Below are 18,434 nucleotides of genomic sequence, written 5' to 3' on the forward strand. Positions count from 1 at the left end.
ATATTTGTGTGTGTGAGTTATCTCTTCGCCGCCTTCTACATAAGAGTGGTTGCTTTATTGTTGTGCATTTATTTAGTAGCAGCTTAGTGATGCTAATATGCGTCACAATACACTATATGACATAGCTCTCTTTTCATAGAAATATTATAAAGAAGCAATTAAAATTTTGTCACGGTAATGAAAATGCAGAATATTTGAAGTTTTTGTAATACTTGTTTTTTTTTTTTTTTTTTTTTTTTTTGTATGCAACCTAAACATAACGCTCACATTTTTAGGTTATTGGTCCAAGGATGGGTTTTCCCCGTAAGAAATATGTACAGCGAAAGCCCTCGCCCACTCTCATAAGACATCTTCTTACACCGCAAACAGCCAATGCATTACATGCTAACGTTGCAGCAAATCCAAGATTACAACATCAATTAACGGTTGCAGCTGCAGCAGCACAACAACAGCATCAACAACTTGATCTACATCAAAATGGTACTGGTGGTGGTGGACAATATTTGTTGGTGCATCGAGCAAATGTTGGCGCTGCAGATAACCACGCACCGCGTGCTTCGAGTGCTCCGCCGGTGCCGCAACAAACACAGGTTCGTTAATGCATAGAAGTATATTTCATTGCCACATACGTATATTTAAAGTAGATACCTTATTGTTTCTTATAGAGTCAACTGTTTAATATGAATGGCGGTATACCTATAACAGGGCGCGGGCGTCCTGCCTCCGTCGATATTGATGCTTCAAATACAATGCTTGATCATAATGCGCACCATCATCAGCATCATCATATTATTAATAATCAATTAAATGCTATGAAAACAAACCCAACACCAAACATGATGCGGAGAAATTTTACTGCTGGTATGTAGATAGAAAACAATTTTTATACCTTTCATGAAAATTAAATGGTATAATAACTTTGGGCGGACTCTTGAAAATTATAAGTCGGTAAAGGAGAGAAGGTAAATTTTTCAAAGTTTTACTGCAAAGAAGAAATATTGTAATCGATTCATCCGTTTTGAATTTATAGCTATGTAAACAAAAATTCTATGATTTCTTACTACTTAGAAAAATTAAAAAGAAACAAAATTTTTTCGAAATTTGCCACGCCCTATAATATATACCTTAAAATTATATTGAAAATGTTCATCTCGCATAGCTAAGCTTTCAAACACAAAATCCGTTTTAAAATCGGAGCAGTCTGTGTGAAGTGATGGGCGTACAACGATATTAAGCGACTTTATTTTATAACATTTATAGAAGATTACATATGTGCCCACTTATAAGTATACCGAATTGATCGGCATGACGAGCTGATTTACCCTGGTTCGCGTCTCCGTCTGTCTGTTTGAACACAAACTAAACGATCAGTTTTAATGAAATTTGGTAAGCTGGGTGTCCTATTGGAGTGGCCATGCGAATAAGCGCAGTTTCGGCGTCGGATTCGTGGTGGGAGAGAGACTCTGTCGCCAAGTGCTGGCGTTCACGCCTGTGGACGAGCGTCTCGCCGCTATTCGAATAAAAGCAAAATTTTTTAATATATCATTCATCTGCGCCCATGCGCCGACAGAGGAGAAAGACGATGAGGTGAAAGACACTTTTTATGAACAATTAGAACGCACATACGAGCGCTGCCCCCGTCATGATATAAAAGTCGTGCTTGGCGACTTTAACGCCAGGGTGGGCAAAGAAGGTGTTTTTGGCCCTACAGTCGGAAAGTTCAGCCTACACAATGAAACTTCTCCTAACGGACTGAGGCTGATTGACTTTGCCGGTGCTCGAAACATGGTCATATCAAGCACGAGGTTCATGCATAAAAAGATACATCAAGCTACATGGCTGTCTCCTGATCGAAATACTCGCAATCAGATCGATCACGTTGTGATAGACGGACGGCATGCCTCCAGTGTTTTAGATGTGCGAACGATCCGAGGACCTAACATCGATTCGGACCATTATCTCGTTGCAGCCAAAATACGCACCCGCCTCAACGCGGCTAAAAACAAGGAACAAAAAACACAAGGAAAGCTAGACGTCGAAAAGCTTCAATCACAACAGACTGCCAATGATTTCGCAACTCGACTCTCACACCTGCTCTCTGAGGGCACAACTCATCCTGAAGGAATACAGGAGCAGTGGGAGCATATCTCCAAAGCACTTCATACTGCCGCCGAGGAAAAAATTGGTTACCGGCGGCCACGAAAAAACAACTGGTATGATGAAGAATGCCGCGTTGCAACCGAAAGAAAAGACGCTGCCTACAAGGCTACGTTAAAAGCGAGCGCGACAAGAGAAGTGTGTGAACGCTATCGTGAGTTGAAAAGGGAAGCGAGACGCCTTTTCAGGAAGAAAAAAGCAGAAGCAGAAAGGCGTGAGTGCGAGGAGCTTGAGCTGCTAGCCACCAGGAATAACGCCCGAAAATTCTACCAAAAAATACGGCGACAGACGGAAGGTTTTAAGACCGGGGCAAACTCCTGTAGGAATGAAAACGGCGACCTTGTAACTGATGTCCAGAGAGTGCTTAGATTATGGAGGGAACACTTCTCTGCTCTCCTAAATGGAGGCAGCAATTCACCGCGCAGAGATGAAGAACCCGATCCCGCAATCGATGATGATGGAATATATGTCCCCCCGCCCGATTATGACGAAGTTAGAATAGCAATAACCAGATTGAAAAACAACAAGGCCGTGGGCGCTGATGGATTGCCTGCGGAGCTATTCAAGTTCGGCGGCGAGGAGTTGGTAAGGCGCATGCAGCAGCTTCTTATCAAAATATGGGCGGACGAAAGCATGCCCGACGGTTGGAATCTAAGTGTTCTTTGCCCAGTCCACAAGAAGGGGGATACTGCAAAATGCACCAACTATCGTGGAATCAGCCTTCTTAATATCGCATATAAGGTCCTTTCAAGTGTATTGTGCGAAAGATTGAAGCCCACCGTGAACCGGCTGATTGGACCTTATCAGTGCGGCTTCAGACCTGGTAAATCTACCATCGACCAGATTTTCACAATGCGCCAAATCTTGGAAAAAACCCGTGAAAAGAGAATCGACACACATCACCTCTTCGTCGACTTTAAAGCCGCCTTCGACAGCACGAAAAGGAGCTGCCTATATGCCGCTATGTCTGAATTTGGTTTCCCCGCAAAACTTATACGGCTGTGCAAAATGACGTTGAGCAACACCATCAGCTCAGTCAGAGCCGTTCGAAACTAAACGAGGTTTCAGACAGGGTGACCCCCTATCGTGCGATTTCTTTAATTTGATGCTGGAGAAAATTATACTAGCTGCAGAACTTAACCGCACTGGAACAATATACTATAAAAGCGTGCAATTACTGGCATATGCTGATGACATTGATATCATCGGCCTAAACACCCGCGCTGTTAGTTCTGCTTACTCCAAGCTGGAAAAAGAAGCGGTAAAGATGGGTTTGATGGTGAATGAGGACAAAACGAAGTACCTGCTGTCATCGAGCAAAGAGTCAGCGCATATGCGCCTTGGCAACCACGCTACTGTTGGCAGCCATAATTTCGAAATAGTAAAAGACTTCGTTTATTTGGGAACCAGCATCAACATTAGCAACAACATCAGCACTGAAATCCAGCGAAGAATCAATCTTGCCAATAAATGCTACTTTGGACTAGGTAGGCAATTGAAAAGTAAAGTCCTCTCTCGGCGAACGAAAATCATACTCTACAAGTCACTTATCGTACCCGTCCTGCTATATGGGGCAGAAGCATGGACCATGACAACAGCAGATGAAGCGGCTTTGGGAGTGTTCGAGAGAAAAGTTCTTCGAAAGATTTATGGACCTCTACGCGTTGGCGATGGCGAGTACCGAAGAAGATTTAACGATGAGCTGTACGAGCTATACGCAGACATCAACATAGTCCAGCGAATTAAAACGCAGCGGCTGCGCTGGCTAGGCCATGTTATGCGAATGAAAGATGATGCTCCGGCCAAGAAAGTGTTTCTATCGGAACCCGCCTATGGAAGCAGAGGTAGAGGGCGGCCCCCACTCCGTTGGAAGGACCAGGTGGAAAACGATTTAAACTCCCTTGGTGTGACCAATTGGCGCCGGTTGGCGGAGCGAAGGAGCGACTGGCGCGCCTTGTTGGACGGCCATAACCGTTTAGACGGTTAAGCGCCAATTAAGTAAGTAAGTAAGGGTGTCCTATTAATCATTTGTCAGAACCGCCCGATTCGGAGCACTATACCCTTATATTTCCCATACAACCGATTTTTGGAGAGAGAGTTTTCGTCATTTATTCCCCATTTTTTCAGGTAGAACTTGAAGTTTTACCAGATGCCTACAAATATGACGTACATTGTTGCCTAAAAATTTGTCATGCGCGTGAAAATCAATTAAAATAGAGCTAAGTGCCACTTTCTACATGCTTAAAGGTTTGACAGAGGCTTTTCGTATACTCTAGGACCATTGCATAAAATTGGTATTTTTGTTTGGTAATTTTCGTTTCAGTAACTAACCGGTTTTATTACTTATGATTGTATGTGTTTCGATGCAATAGAATTTTCATATGCTTTTTTCTTCTGACACCTTTTCTTTTCTTTTTTTTTTCTCGAACGTTGTGGCAGCGCACTGCCCTCAAGTGGCCCGATGAAACCAGGCTAATCCTGTTTTTGTTTTTTTTTTTGTATCCTAATTCCCATTTATGTGTTATGTATAATTTTTTTTGTTACCGAGTCTTTGAGAGGCAGTGGCTTCTTAAGCGCCGAGATCTAAATCCGCTCAGCTACAGAGAAACTCATCAGCTGAGAAATATAGATTCGCAATATACAATAGATTAAAAGTATAAATATAATTTTTTTATTATTAAGAGAAGATAGAACAGTCTTTTTTATGCAAAGAGCGAGTCCGAAACGTCAATTATTCTGGAGTGAGAGTTATAATCTTCACACAAACACAGAAAAGGTTCGTGTAGTTGGAAATTGCTTCTGAATTGTTTAAGAATTATAGGTTTATAATGCCTTGAAACTCGGCATGGAACATTCAAGTTTACTTCGTTCAAAAGAAATGGGCTTGAAATCGATCCATTTAAAAGTCTGGCCATAAATAGTACACCTAGCATTTCTCTACGATTTGCAAGGGTAGGAAGACTTATTAGTTTTAATCGATTAGTGTAAGGAGGAAGATTATACGGAGAGTCCCATTGAAGATTTCTCAAGGCGAAAAGTAAAACCTGTTTTTGAATTGATTCTAGTCTAACCACATGAACTTGATAACGCGGATTCCAAATTATCGGCCTCACCAGTAATGTAAAAAGGGTTTTTGTAACGTAAGGATCACTAAACTCTTTTCCCCATCTTTTCACAAATACTAAAACTCCTCTCGCTATATTTACTGTGGCATTAATATGAGGGTTGAAACTAAGTTTGCAATTCATTGTAACTCCCAAGTTGACAAAAACATCAACGCTTTCCAGAGTTTGGCCATTAATTGTGTAGGAAGCTGGCTGTATGTTCCCACGTGAAAAACACATGGATTTACATTTTTCTATGTTGAGAGGCATAAAATTCGCATTACACCAAGTAACTAAACGATTTAAACCCGCCTGGAGTACAGAACGTTCTTCAACCGACGCGTGTGACTTAAAAAGTTTTACGTCGTCGGCATACATTAAAATTTTAGAATATTTTATAGTTGTGGAAACATCGTTTATAAAGATCAAAAACAGAATAGCACCGAGATGGCTGCCCTGAGGCACACCGGAGGGAACATCGATGACATTCGAACAAATGTTTTTATACTCAGTTGAGCAGAGCTCACAGAGTATATTAAGTTTGATTGGATAACGGTTGATTGTACAGGTATAAAGGAATCGAGATAGATATAGACTTCCATATATCAAAATCATCAGGATCGAAAAAAAATTTGATTGAGCCATGTCCGTCCGTCCGTCCGTCCGTCCGTTAACACGATAACTTGAGTAAATTTTGAGGTATCTTGATGAAATTTGGTATGTAGGTTCCTGAGCACTCATCTCAGATCGCTATTTAAAATGAACGATATCGGACTATAACCACGCCCACTTTTTCGATATCGAAAATTTCGAAAAACCGAAAAAGTGCGATAATTCATTACCAAAGACAGATAAAACGATGAAACTTGGTAGGTGGTTGAACCTATGACGCAGAATGGAAAATTAGTAAAATTTTGGACAATGGGCGTGGCACCGCCCACTTTTAAAAGAAGGTAATTTAAAACTTTTGCAAGCTGTAATTTGGCAGTCGTTGAAGATATCATTATGAAATTTGGCAGGAAAGTTACTCCTATTACTATATATACGCTTGATAAAAATTAGCAAACTCGGAGAAGGACCACGCCCACTTTAAAAAAAAATTGTTTAAAGTAAAATTTTAACAAAAAATTTAATATCTTTACAGTATATAAGTAAATTATGTCAACATTCAACTCCAGTAATGATATGGTGCAACAAAATACAAAAATAAAAGAAAATTTTATAATGGGCGTGGCTCCGCCCTTTTTCATTTAATTTGTCTAAGATACTTTTAATGCCATAAGTCGAACAAAAATTTACCAATCCTTTTGAAATTTGGTCGGGGCATAGATTTTATGACGTTAACTGTTTTCTGTGAAAATGGATGAAATCGGTTGAAGCCACGCCCAGTTTTTATACACAGTCGTCCGTCTGTCCTTCCGCATGGCCCTTAACAATCGACATATCTTTACTGAACTTAGTTCACGGACTTATCTGAACTCGCTTTATCTTGGTAAAAAAATGAACGAAATCCGACTATGACCACGCCCACTTTTTCGATATCGAAAATTACGAAAAATGAAAAAAATGCCATAATTCTATACCAAATACGAAAAAAGGGATGAAACATGGTAATTGGATTGGTTTATTGACGCGAAATATAACTTTAGAAAAAACTTTGTAAAATGGTTGTGACACCTACCATATTAAGTAGAAGAAAATGAAAAAGTTCTGCAGTGCGAAATAAAAAACCCTTGAAATCTTGGCAGGTATTACATATATAAATAAATTAACGGTATCCAACAGATGATGTTCTGGGTCACCCTGGTCCACATTTTGGTCGATATCTGGAAACGGCCTTCACATATACAACTACCACCACTCCCTTTTAAAACTCTCATTAATACCTTTAATTTGATACCAATATCGTACAAACACATTCTAGAGTCACCCCTGGTCCACCTCTATGGCGATATCTCGAAAAAGCGACCACCTATAGAACGAAGACCCACTCCCTTTTAAAAATACTCATTAACACCTTTCATTTGATACCCATATCGTACAAAGTCTAAGTTGCGATACCTCGAAAAGGCGTTCACCTATGAACTGAGGCCCACTCCCTTTTAAAATACTCATTAACACCTTTCTTTTGATACCCATATTGTACAAACGCATTCTAGAGTCACCCCTGGTCCACCTTTATGGCGATATCTCGAAAAGGCGACCATCTATACAACTACCACCACTCCCTTTTAAAACCCTCATTAATACCTTTAACTTTATACCCATATCGTACAAACACATTCTAGAGTCTCCCCTGGTCCACCTTTATGTCGATATTTCGAAACGGCTTCCACCTATAGAACTAAGGCCCACTCCCTTTTAAAATACTCATTAACACCTTTCGTTTGATACCCATATTGTACAAACGCATTCTAGAGTCACCCCTGGTCCACCTTTATGGCGATATCTCGACAAGGCGACCATCTATACAACTACCAACACTCCCTTTTAAAACCCTCATTAATACCTTTAATTTTATACCCATATCGTACAAACACATTCTAGAGTCTCCCCTGGTCCACCTTTATGGCGATATTTCGAAACGGTCCACCTATGGAACTAAGGATCACTCCCTTTAACCCAGATAACCCTAAAAGTTACTCAGGCGAAAACTTGTGCTTTTTTTTTGGAAATGTCTGTTTAAAACCGCTATAGAACTCTGATACTTTTTAAAAAAAAAAAATTTTTTTTGATTAAGGCAAAGATCAGTAATTCCATCCAAAAAGTCATTGTTATGCATCTTGGATGATACGGGGACAATATTGTGATCAATGGTATTCTAAGATATATGTGGCAGGTTAAAGTCTCCTAAAACAATCATTGAGTCCGTGGGCTTTATCATCGAATTGACTGATTGTAACAGTGAAATATGGTGCATACACACTGATAGATCAGAAGACGGTGGAATATAGCAAACGGCTAAGTAAATATGACCCCGGCCTAGTAAGATTCGGATGCATTTAAACTTCGGCTAAATTAACATATTCAGATGGAATTGAAGAATGTACAGCTAGCAAGACACCACCTCCGGTCCTATTTAAGCGATAATTTCTATAGGTCTGATACTCACCGCAAAAAATTTCGGTATTTAAAACATTGGGTTTCAGCCATGTTTCGGTAAAAGCAATAATATTATAGTTACAGTGAATGGTTTTCAAATATAAGTCAGTTAATTTAGTATTTAAGCCTCTAACGTTTTGAAAGTAAATGCTTAGGCAAGATGTTAAATTAAGTTTTTTGGATCGGAACTATGAGGAGGAATTTTTGCTACATTTTGAGTAATCTCAATAGTCTTATACACAAATTCGCGAACAAAAGCCCCTGGCGGCCAAAATGCGCTGTCCAAAAGTTTATCAAAACCTTTTGAGTAGACATCAATTCTAAATGAAGAAATGTTTCTTTCGTAATTAAATATAAATTTTCTTAAAGTCATGCTCTCAGCCTTAATTTTCGAAGTGACATAAGACTTGATATCCTCAGATACAAAAATCGATTTTTTGTGCGGAACTACAACCAGCTTCTTAGCCGTTTCTTCTGAATAAGAAGTCACATATTGAGAAGTTACAGTTTCAGAAGTTACAGTTTGAGGCTTTAAAGTTTTTTCCGCGGCCTTCGAAGTGGATGGAACCACAACTTGCGGATTAGGGGAAGCCAAGTCTATGAGCTCCATTTGCGGAAAATTAATGTTCTGAGCAGGATTAAGATTCAAAGCGTTAGGTGAGTCTTCAGAGTGTTTTTGTTTATTATCGCGGTTGTCTTTATTTCTATTTAAACAATGCGGTAACTTATCCAAACACTTGAAAGATTTGAACAAGCTATCGTATTGATTGAACTTTTCCGTGATTATGGAAAACTCTTTAGCAATTTCAGAAAACGCATTTCGTGTTTGTCTAAACAGTTTAAATAGGTCAACCTCAGTTGACCTGCATTTAATGCATGACCAACGTACTCCCTTCTCCCCATCATTGACAGTGTCAACAACTCTAGCCGTCAGTCCCGCGCCCTTTCCATGGGCGAGCCCATCGCAAAGCCAGCAAGAGGCAAACCGTTCGGATTCGCTTTTTACCTGACAGTTTTTGAAAATGCAAGTCATTTTTTATAGAAAGATAATGAAAATAGACTAGTATAAGAATATAGAAATGGTAAAGATATGTTTGTAAATTAAAAAGAAAAAACAGTTGAAATAGCACTGAGAACGAGAAAGGTTATATATAAAGCAACTCTGAAAGTTTGGGAGCTTAGCGGTAGCTAGCAGTTTTAGAGTCACTGTCACTTGACACTTAAAAAGCGACGCAAACAGCTGCGAACATTCCGTTCTTGTCTTTCCAGTGTCATCCTCAACTCAACATCGATTTTTTGAGACTTTTTGCGTTGAGTTGAAAATCAAAATAGGCCTCAGGGTTGGCTTCTGTGCTTCCCTCGGGCTTTTTGGCGGAGTTAGGAGATGCGGTGCCTCCCTGACCAGGAGTTAGGGCGGTTTTATGCACTCCTAATAGGAATCAGTTACATTGAAAAAATGGCGTGGTGCCAATAAAAAACCTAACCTCAAATTTATATATACATACATAAACTAACGGAATATCTGGCGTGACGCCATAAAAATCTAATTAAATACATATATATACCCAAGTACAACCTGGCGCTATACGGACACATAAATATCCGTGCCATCATCAATACTCACAAAACGAGTATTCAAAGCCAAAAAAAAAAAAAAAAAACAGCTGCGAAGACAGTAAATGGTAAATAGCGAGAAAAACAAAAAGTGTGCGCACAAAAACAATTGCAAGGTGAAAAGGTGCCAATTAAAATTGCAACAAAAACACAAATGCACAATGACTCGGCAAACACAAAATGAATAATAAGAAGTTCATTAAAAACTTCAAAATTCACAAAATCTGAACTTTTCAAAGCAAACCAATTGTATTAAAATGAACTCTAGACCAGAGGGTGGTATGTATTTTATTCCAGTCCCAGTCCCAATCCGAGTCTCAGTCCCAGTCCTAGTCCTAATCCCAGTCCCAGTCCGTCTCTGGATAATATATTACTCTGTACTAAAGCACTCATTAACAGCTTTCATTTGATATCCATATTGTATAAACACTGTCTAGGCATTCACTGGCCCACGTTTTGGTCTATATCTCGAGACCCTAGTTACCCAGGGGTATGAAAATTACCCTCTACTAAAGCACTCGTCAACAGCTTTCATTTGTTATCCATATTCTATAAACACATTATAGGGGTACTCGGGTCCACGTTTCGGCCTATATCTCGAGACCCTTTACATCGATCGCAACCAAGTTTGAACAAAATCGACCGACGCATCTCTTCAAACACCAGCGACCAACTAACACATATTTTAGCCTTTCTTTTTATATATACAGATTTTTATTTTTCACACTTCACTATAATATTAAAACGAAATGCAGATTTTCGTTGCTTTTGAAATTCGGCTTAAAAATTGCACATGGAACAACTAAAGACTCCTGAATTAAAAAAAAATTGCATAGTACCTCTAAATCGCGGGCCCCCTCAGGAACCCCGGGCCCGGGGCTAATCCCCTCCCCCTACCTTCTCGGCGGCCTGGTGATGTGCTATACTTGATATCATTCGCTTTAATATTTTGTATTGATAAGTACGTTGTTTAATTATACACCAACCAATGACACGGAAGTATATCCGCACCCTGAAAATGTGAGTGCCGGTGCGTATACGTAACATTTTATTATTACGTATAAACAAATAAAAAAAAATTGCAATAAAATAATATTGCGAGTGTAAACTGAGATATAACCTATCCTATATTTCAAACTACACACGGGGTGCAAAACAAATTCAAAATGGGTTCAGTAGTTTAGGAGTCCATTGGTGCCAAACATAGTGACACGTGATTTTTATACATTAAGATTAAGATGGTCCTATTCTGAACTAATTTTTCTTCCAGCTATGGCTCCCGAAACATAGAAAATTGCTTATGGTGATTTCTTTTCTACAAAAAAATGTCGCCGCTTTCAGGGGCAAAGATTTTTGAGATTCTCACTTCGCCCTGTGAAATTGTAGCCACTTAAAATGTTCAGTGCCACCCTGCATGACTTGAAAAGAACAAAAATTGTAACCATTTTTACAAAAAAATGCAGTTCGTGTTGTTGTTCGCTGTCAACTGTGATCGTAAATTGCTTTTGAGTGAGGCATAATGCGACACATACGTACGTATATAGAATTCGCATCAGCTTCGTGTGATTCATCAGCTAATTGACAGGGCTGTTTTCTGCACCGTCAATGGCAGCGAGGGCAAGTAATGTTGCATTTTTGGCCAATTTTAGGGGTAGGTTGTTGAGAAAAGATAATGATGCCCTCTATTGAGGCTAAGCTGATTTTACAACAGAACACAACTTTTTGAAGGGCTGGTGGGAAGGCGACATTTTCGTGTAAAAAACAAAACACCATTAGTCATAAAAGGGGTGGTGCCACGCCCATTTTTTTAAATTTGAATTTTTCCTATTTGTTGTTATAAATCCACTTGGGAAATGAAATAACATTGATATAAAGCTCTTTTTTGCAAAGATATAGCTTATTTTATTCGTCCACGACCCTTTTAAAAATCTTTTATATAAAAGTGGGCGTGGTCCTTAACCGATTTCGTTAATTCATTCCTCAAAGCATCTCTCTGCCGAATTTTGTTACGATATGTTTAACGATTTTTGATTTATGATTAATAATATTTAAAAAATTGATTTTATCACATTTTAATTTTTTTTTTTTCAAATTTCTCAATCTCACACGTCATTGTCAACATTCTAGGTGTATCAGGTTTTTTGTGTTTTCCAAAATGTTATATATATAAAAAGTGGGCGTGGTTATCATTCGATTTCGCTCATTACCAATCTATTCTGGGTCAAGATAAGCTCATGTACTAAATTTGGTGAATATCTCAATATTTACTCAAGTTAACGTGTTAACGGACAGACGAACGGATGGAAGGACGGACGTGCCTCAATCAAAAATTTTTTTTTTGATACTGATGATTTTGATATATGGAAGTCTACATCTATGTCGATTGTTGTTGTTGTTCCTTTATACCTGTACAACCAACCGTTATCCAATCAAAGTTATAATACCCTGTGTACAAGTACAGCTGGGTATAACAATCCTCACATTGTTTTTGCTGTCGTTGTCTTTGTTGCCATAAGGACACTCCCCGAAGGCCTTGGGGAGTGTTATCGATGTTGATGTTCCTTTGCCGGATGCAGATCCGTTTTACGTTTACGTTTTGGTATGATCGCATGAAACCTTCTAGGCGATACCGCCCCCACCCCCTAGATCCATCAGCAGTTCGGGGTCGCCAGAGCCTGACACAGAATTCGCCACGGGCAGGTGAGGTTAACAATTGGGTTGGAGAAGATATATATTGCGCTGGCAACCCCTTGAGAGGGTTGCGCTACACAACCCCTTTGATATTTTAGTCGCCTCTTATGACAGGCATACCTACCGCGGGTATATTCTAAGTACCCTAACCCGGTGGGCGGGTTCCAAGTTGGTTCTGAAATAGTATAGAAATAATCCCGAATTGATCCTAAAACGAATCTGAAGTTTTCCCGAAATTATACCTAAAATTATCCCAAAGTGATCCTGTAACTCTCTCGAAATGATCTTGAAGTTCTTCGTAAATGATACCTAAAATAATACGGAGGTGGATCCTGTTTCTAATTGGTTCCGGCATTGTCGCGAAATGGTTCTGAAGTCATCCCGAAATGTTCACAAAACGATGCAGGAGTAGTCCCAAAATGGTTCAGAATATACGATACAGTTCCATCCCCTTTAAAAACTTATTGAAGTCCGTCAATCCTTTACGCATGGGAAATGTCATCCTTAGCTTCAGTTAGCTTAGTTGATATGCACTCGGGGTTTCCCCCGTTCTAATAATGTTTGGATAATGAGCATGGTCATGAACAGACCATTTTCTACACTTATCGGATAATACTTATATTATGGCAGTTCCGAAAAAGAGCAATGCTGTGATACTCGACCAATAAGTATTCTTCTGTGTTCGTTAAAGGTTTTGGAAAAGATTTTGTTGAACCAGGTTATGAAGTATCTGACTGAAGAAAAGCTGATATCTTTAAAGTCATTGAAGACATATGACCATGCGCTGATAACGGCGACCTGGTAATCTTAACAATGTAGGATGTGGTAACCCAGCAAACACAGTCATGGGGTTTGAAATAGTCGGCAGCTATACTGTCTATGAACTTTGTTTTTTTCTAATTTACTCGTTTTCTATGTATAATAGTAAAATACTCCGTTTATTTGGGAAACAGCATTAGCACTAACAACAACTGAAATCCAGCGAAGAATCACTCTTGCCAATAAATGGCACTTTGGACTTGGAAAGTAAAGTCCTCTCTCGGCAAACGAAAATCATGCTCTACAAGTCACTTATCGTACCCGTCCTGCTATATGGTGCAGAAGCATGGCCAATGACAACATCAGATGAAGCGGCTCCGGGAGTGTTCGAGAGAAAAGTTCTTCGAAAGGTTTATGGACCTCTAAGCATTGGAGATTGCGAGTACTGAAGAAGATTTAATGATGATGTGCACGAGCTTTACGCAGACATCAATATAGTCCAGGCAGCGGCTACGATGACTAGGCCATGTTATGCGAATGAAAGATGACGCTCCGGCTAAGAAAGTGTTTTTATCGGAACCCGCCTATGGAAGCAGAGGAAGAGGGCGGCCCCACTCCGCTGGAAGGACCAGGTGGACCAATTGACGCGAGTTGGCAGAGCGAAAAAGCGACTGGCGCCCCTTGTTGGACGGCCATAACCGCTTAAACGGTTAAGCGCCCATTAAGAAAGTAAATAATAGGGCCATGCGAATTGGCTATCTTGCAACTGATTCAATAACAGGGATATAGTTGTCTCGCTAAAAACTCCATGAACAAGTATCAACTCATAATAAATAATTGAGAGATATATTTATCCTAAAAGGAAATGTGATCATATTGGGAACTTTTTACACTGAAAGAAAAAAGCTAGTAAAATGAACCGAATTACGCAAATCAACAAAAACAAAATTCATCAAATGTAAGCAAGAGCTTTGTTAGAAAAAATAAATAAATTCAGAAATTGTTTTTGAAATTGAAAAAACTTTTTTCGAAAGATTTAGATTTTGCTTTTTACAGCGTTTGAACCTAAGATTTTCTGTATGGTAGGCAGCACGCTACCATATCACACCACGATGGCCACATAGCTCTACTCTATTATCTAACATTTATTAATGCCATCCTAAGTAAACCATTAAAGCTGTTGAAATATCAGGTTTCCGTTAATTGGAAGAATAGTGGCTGTTGATATTGCAGCGATTTTTGTGGTCCTAAGAACAAAAGAGTGAGCCTCGTGAGCGTAAGTTTCTTTTTAAAATTAGCTTGCCCAATTAAATTAATTATTTTAACAGAAAAATCAGTTAAATTGATTGAGAATCTGTCATTTGAACAGAATATTGTTAACTTGAGAGCAACAGGTTTTCTTCTGTTGGAATAACTAAATAAATTTGTTTTCTTGACAAAAAACTCGTTTGAATTAACCATAATGCGATCAATTTTATTGAATGTCTGTTAATTCAAGAACAACAAACCTGATTCCTTTTTTCTTACTACTTCATTTCTTTCGGTGCAAGAACTATTCTTGATTTTAGTTTTTCTACATTTACCCCTATCATCATCATTGATTGGCGTTTAAACACCTACTCGATTTTGTCCGTTTCGTAACAAGTTACGCCAACTGCCTCTCACAACTCTCATTTCACTGCTTCTAAACTGAGACGTCCACTGAAATACTTTCATGGCCGCAACGTCTTCGTCCATTCGAAAACATGCCCTAGCCAGCGAAGCCTATGGGTTTTTATTCATTGCACTATCTTCATATCTGCTTAAAGCTCATACAGCTCATCATTATATCCTCTTCGATACTCGCAGTCGGCATCAAGGACAAGACCATAAATCTTTCAGACAACTTTTCTCTAACACTATCATCCTCTCTCGATACCGTCCATGGTTTCAAGCTATACATCAAGACTGGTATTATGAGGGACTTGTGGAGTGTGATTTTTGTTCGTCGAGAGACAAGCACTTGTTGACAAACGTTGTTCTCCCCTATGCATACAAAAAGTTGTCTACTCCCGCTCACCGGAATATCTCAGTGACATTGAAAATGATTTTTTTTAGACCTGTACAGTTGTGGAATGCATTGGTCAAAAAAGCAAAGTTAGATTCAAATCCTGTGCGCTTCAAATTAGCTGTACATCAGACCTTTTCGTAATGATGTTGCTAAACTTATGAAACGGTCAAAATTCTAAAATTAAAATTCTCAAAATTCCGGAATCAAAATTCTGGGTCGATAAAATTCTGGAAGTCAAAATTCCGGAATCATAGCATGGCGTAGCCGGTGATGGATCGGCTAAGGGTTATTTTTTTAAAGTGCGGCCGAAGGCCGCCTACGCAGAAGAGTGTACTACGCAGAAGGACATCACCGTGGCCGTAGCCCAGGGTTGTTTTTTTTATAAGCGCGACCGAAGACCGCCTATGCAGAAAGGTGTTCTACGCAGAATTACTGTGCATGGCGCAGCCGGTGTTGGATCGGCTTTTTCCAGAATATTGACTTCCATAATATTGATTTCCGGTGTTTCGACTTCCGGTATTATGAATGCAGAATTTCCAAAAAAGCAGAATTTTGACCTCAACCCTGTTTTTCTCACTTCTATCCTTAACTAAATTTTTGCAGCTGAAAAATTAATTATTAACACGCTTTTATTAGCTTCACTTGTATGTTTGTAACTCTCTAGGCTAGGCGCGCAAAAAAAACCCACCTAGCGTCAATTACACAGGCCGACAAAATTTAACCAATATTATATTCAGAAATAAAAAATAAGACTCAATTCAAGAAAATTAGTAATCGACTATATGATGTCTATGTTATCTCAATCGATTTTCTCAGCGAAAAAAATTATATTTGAGCAAACTCAACGCCATTTGAAAGAAGAAGATTTGTACTTAAAGATGCCAGCCTATTATTTTGGTGAAAGAAAACTGTAAGGCTACATAACCTCAAATATGGGCAAAAACGGTGTTTTTTGCACTTTTAGGTTAGGAAACCTCGAAAACAAGAGCTGATAGAGCAATTTTGAGGCCAGATTCGGCCTGCGTTATTGAAGAAGGCTTAATAACGTGTTGTTTAGTTTTTTTTTAAACTATTTTTACGTTATTTTGTACTAGGATTAAGTTATCAATCAAATATGACACTGTAAAGGACTGTCTGCCTCCCTTATTCATAAAGAATATAAAAAAGTTTAAAGCTTTTTAAAATTACTAAATACAAATTTTTAATTGTAGCAGCTTTATAAAATTGTTTTTATTTTTCATGAATAAGGCAAGGCGGTTGAACTGGTCGATCAATAAAGACCACCCCAGATAGACTGAATGTGTCAATAGTGTAACCAGAATTTCTTGAAGAACCAAATGGGACCAACCGACCCCAGTTAGGTAACATGAGTTATTTTAAATAGTATTTCCGTCCTCTTGACAAATACTAGACGTTTTCCTGGGCCTAGCTCAATTGCTGCCTCGAGATCTGGCAACTCCGCCACCCCTAGTGGCTGGAACACAGAACGTGGTCAACCTTCTTTCTTTCTACAGCTCGCACTTCTTACATCTGCTGCTACTGACGAGATTTATACCAATATGGTAGGCCCTGCACATGATCTTAGAAATTTTTGCAGCCCCGCTATTCTATCCACGCCTTGCCAGCTAGGATCAACTTCTGCAGCAACTCCTATCTCCATTGATTTCTCCCAAAGGGATAAGAATGTTTGTCCTTTCGTTACCTTCTGAGCGAAGTTTATCCAATGATTATTTGCATTCCAGGACACTTCTTGATGAAGTACTGTGTGAGATTATTACCTTAATCGCAGCCTGACTACCAATATATATATTGACGCGATTGCAGCCTAAGCACGCTTCCTCCAGAATTACTGCTGCTTTCTTCACGGCTGCAGTTTCCGCTTGAAAGACACTGTGTTCTGGCAGCCTGTAGAATCTATACCGTACTCACAGTAGGTAGCAGAGCCGACTCCTTCTGTTAATTTAGAACCATCTGTATACACGTGGTAGGGTTTATAAGTGTTTCTAAATGACACAAATGAATTCCAACAGACAATTTGTTGATGAGGAACCCAGCTGCTTAAGCGGTTGGAATATACCTTTGGCAAAACCTGCCTGATGTGAGAGACGACTAAATTCAACATACTAGCAGGTTCAAAGATGAAACAAAACGTTCCTGCATTCATATCCAGCAAAGAATTGCCCTAAACCTTCCCGGAAGTGTTTTTGCGGTTACAACTTGTTTTTACAAGTCATTCATCGCTACAACAACAACAACAAGTCATTCAGCCCTTCCACAGGATATCTTCGTATGTCACCAGAAAAGCATATACACAGTGAGGCGAGAACACTCCATAAAAGAAAGAAATGAAATGCTGAAAAAAAAAATTTTGTTTTTGTTTTTGAATGACCACCTGGACATCCCAACAGACATTTGATTGAAGAGACCCCGCCGCCCAGGAACTTAAAAAGTCATCTCCGCTTGGGCCCACGCCGTTTTCCCCCTTGGTCGATCATGTGCACTTCTCGCCTTCTCTTAATTTCGCCCAATCTAATTGAGTCGTCTAGGGGGCAAGGTTAAAAGGGTGCGCCCTTTTTAGCTAGTTTATCCGCTTTTTCATTCCCATCTATTCCATATGCCTAGGTTATTGCCTTAATTGCTGCTGGCTGTCAATATAAAAGTTAACACGGCTGCAGTTTATGCTATTCTCTTCCAGTATTTCTACTGCTTTGGTTACGGCTAATATTTCCGCTTGGAAAACGCTACAGTGAACTGGTAGCTTGTAGCACAGTATACCGCAGACTATACTCCTTCCAATACTGTGCCATCTGTGTACACATGTATCGCCTCGACCGCCATTTCAGCATCCTCGCGCCAATCATCCACCTCTATTGTGACTTTAACAGCTCCCTCGAAGCGCAGGTAGGGAATTAGGTAGTCTTTTCGTCCTGTAATTGATGACCCTATACTAGTATGGC

At 39.4% G+C, this 18,434-nt stretch overlaps 1 protein-coding gene across 3 annotated transcripts in view; it reads left to right on the forward strand.

Annotated features, from left to right (window-relative positions):
• The window catches only part of Asx (Additional sex combs), a 124,990-nt gene that overhangs the window by 86,406 nt on the left and 20,150 nt on the right, over positions 1–18,434 (forward strand). For 2 of the 3 annotated variants that reach the window (XM_067772290.1, XM_067772291.1), the window contains exons 9-10: positions 276–590; positions 666–861. In XM_067772290.1, coding sequence (XP_067628391.1) covers positions 276–590; positions 666–861 — 511 coding nt within the window. Of the gene's footprint in view, positions 1–275; positions 591–644; positions 862–18,434 lie in introns of those variants that run through there. The other variant, XM_067772292.1, reaches the window with a different exon arrangement.

This window comes from Eurosta solidaginis, chromosome 3 (assembly GCF_040869045.1).
Source record: "Eurosta solidaginis isolate ZX-2024a chromosome 3, ASM4086904v1, whole genome shotgun sequence".
Taxonomy (NCBI): Eukaryota; Metazoa; Arthropoda; class Insecta; order Diptera; family Tephritidae; genus Eurosta; species Eurosta solidaginis.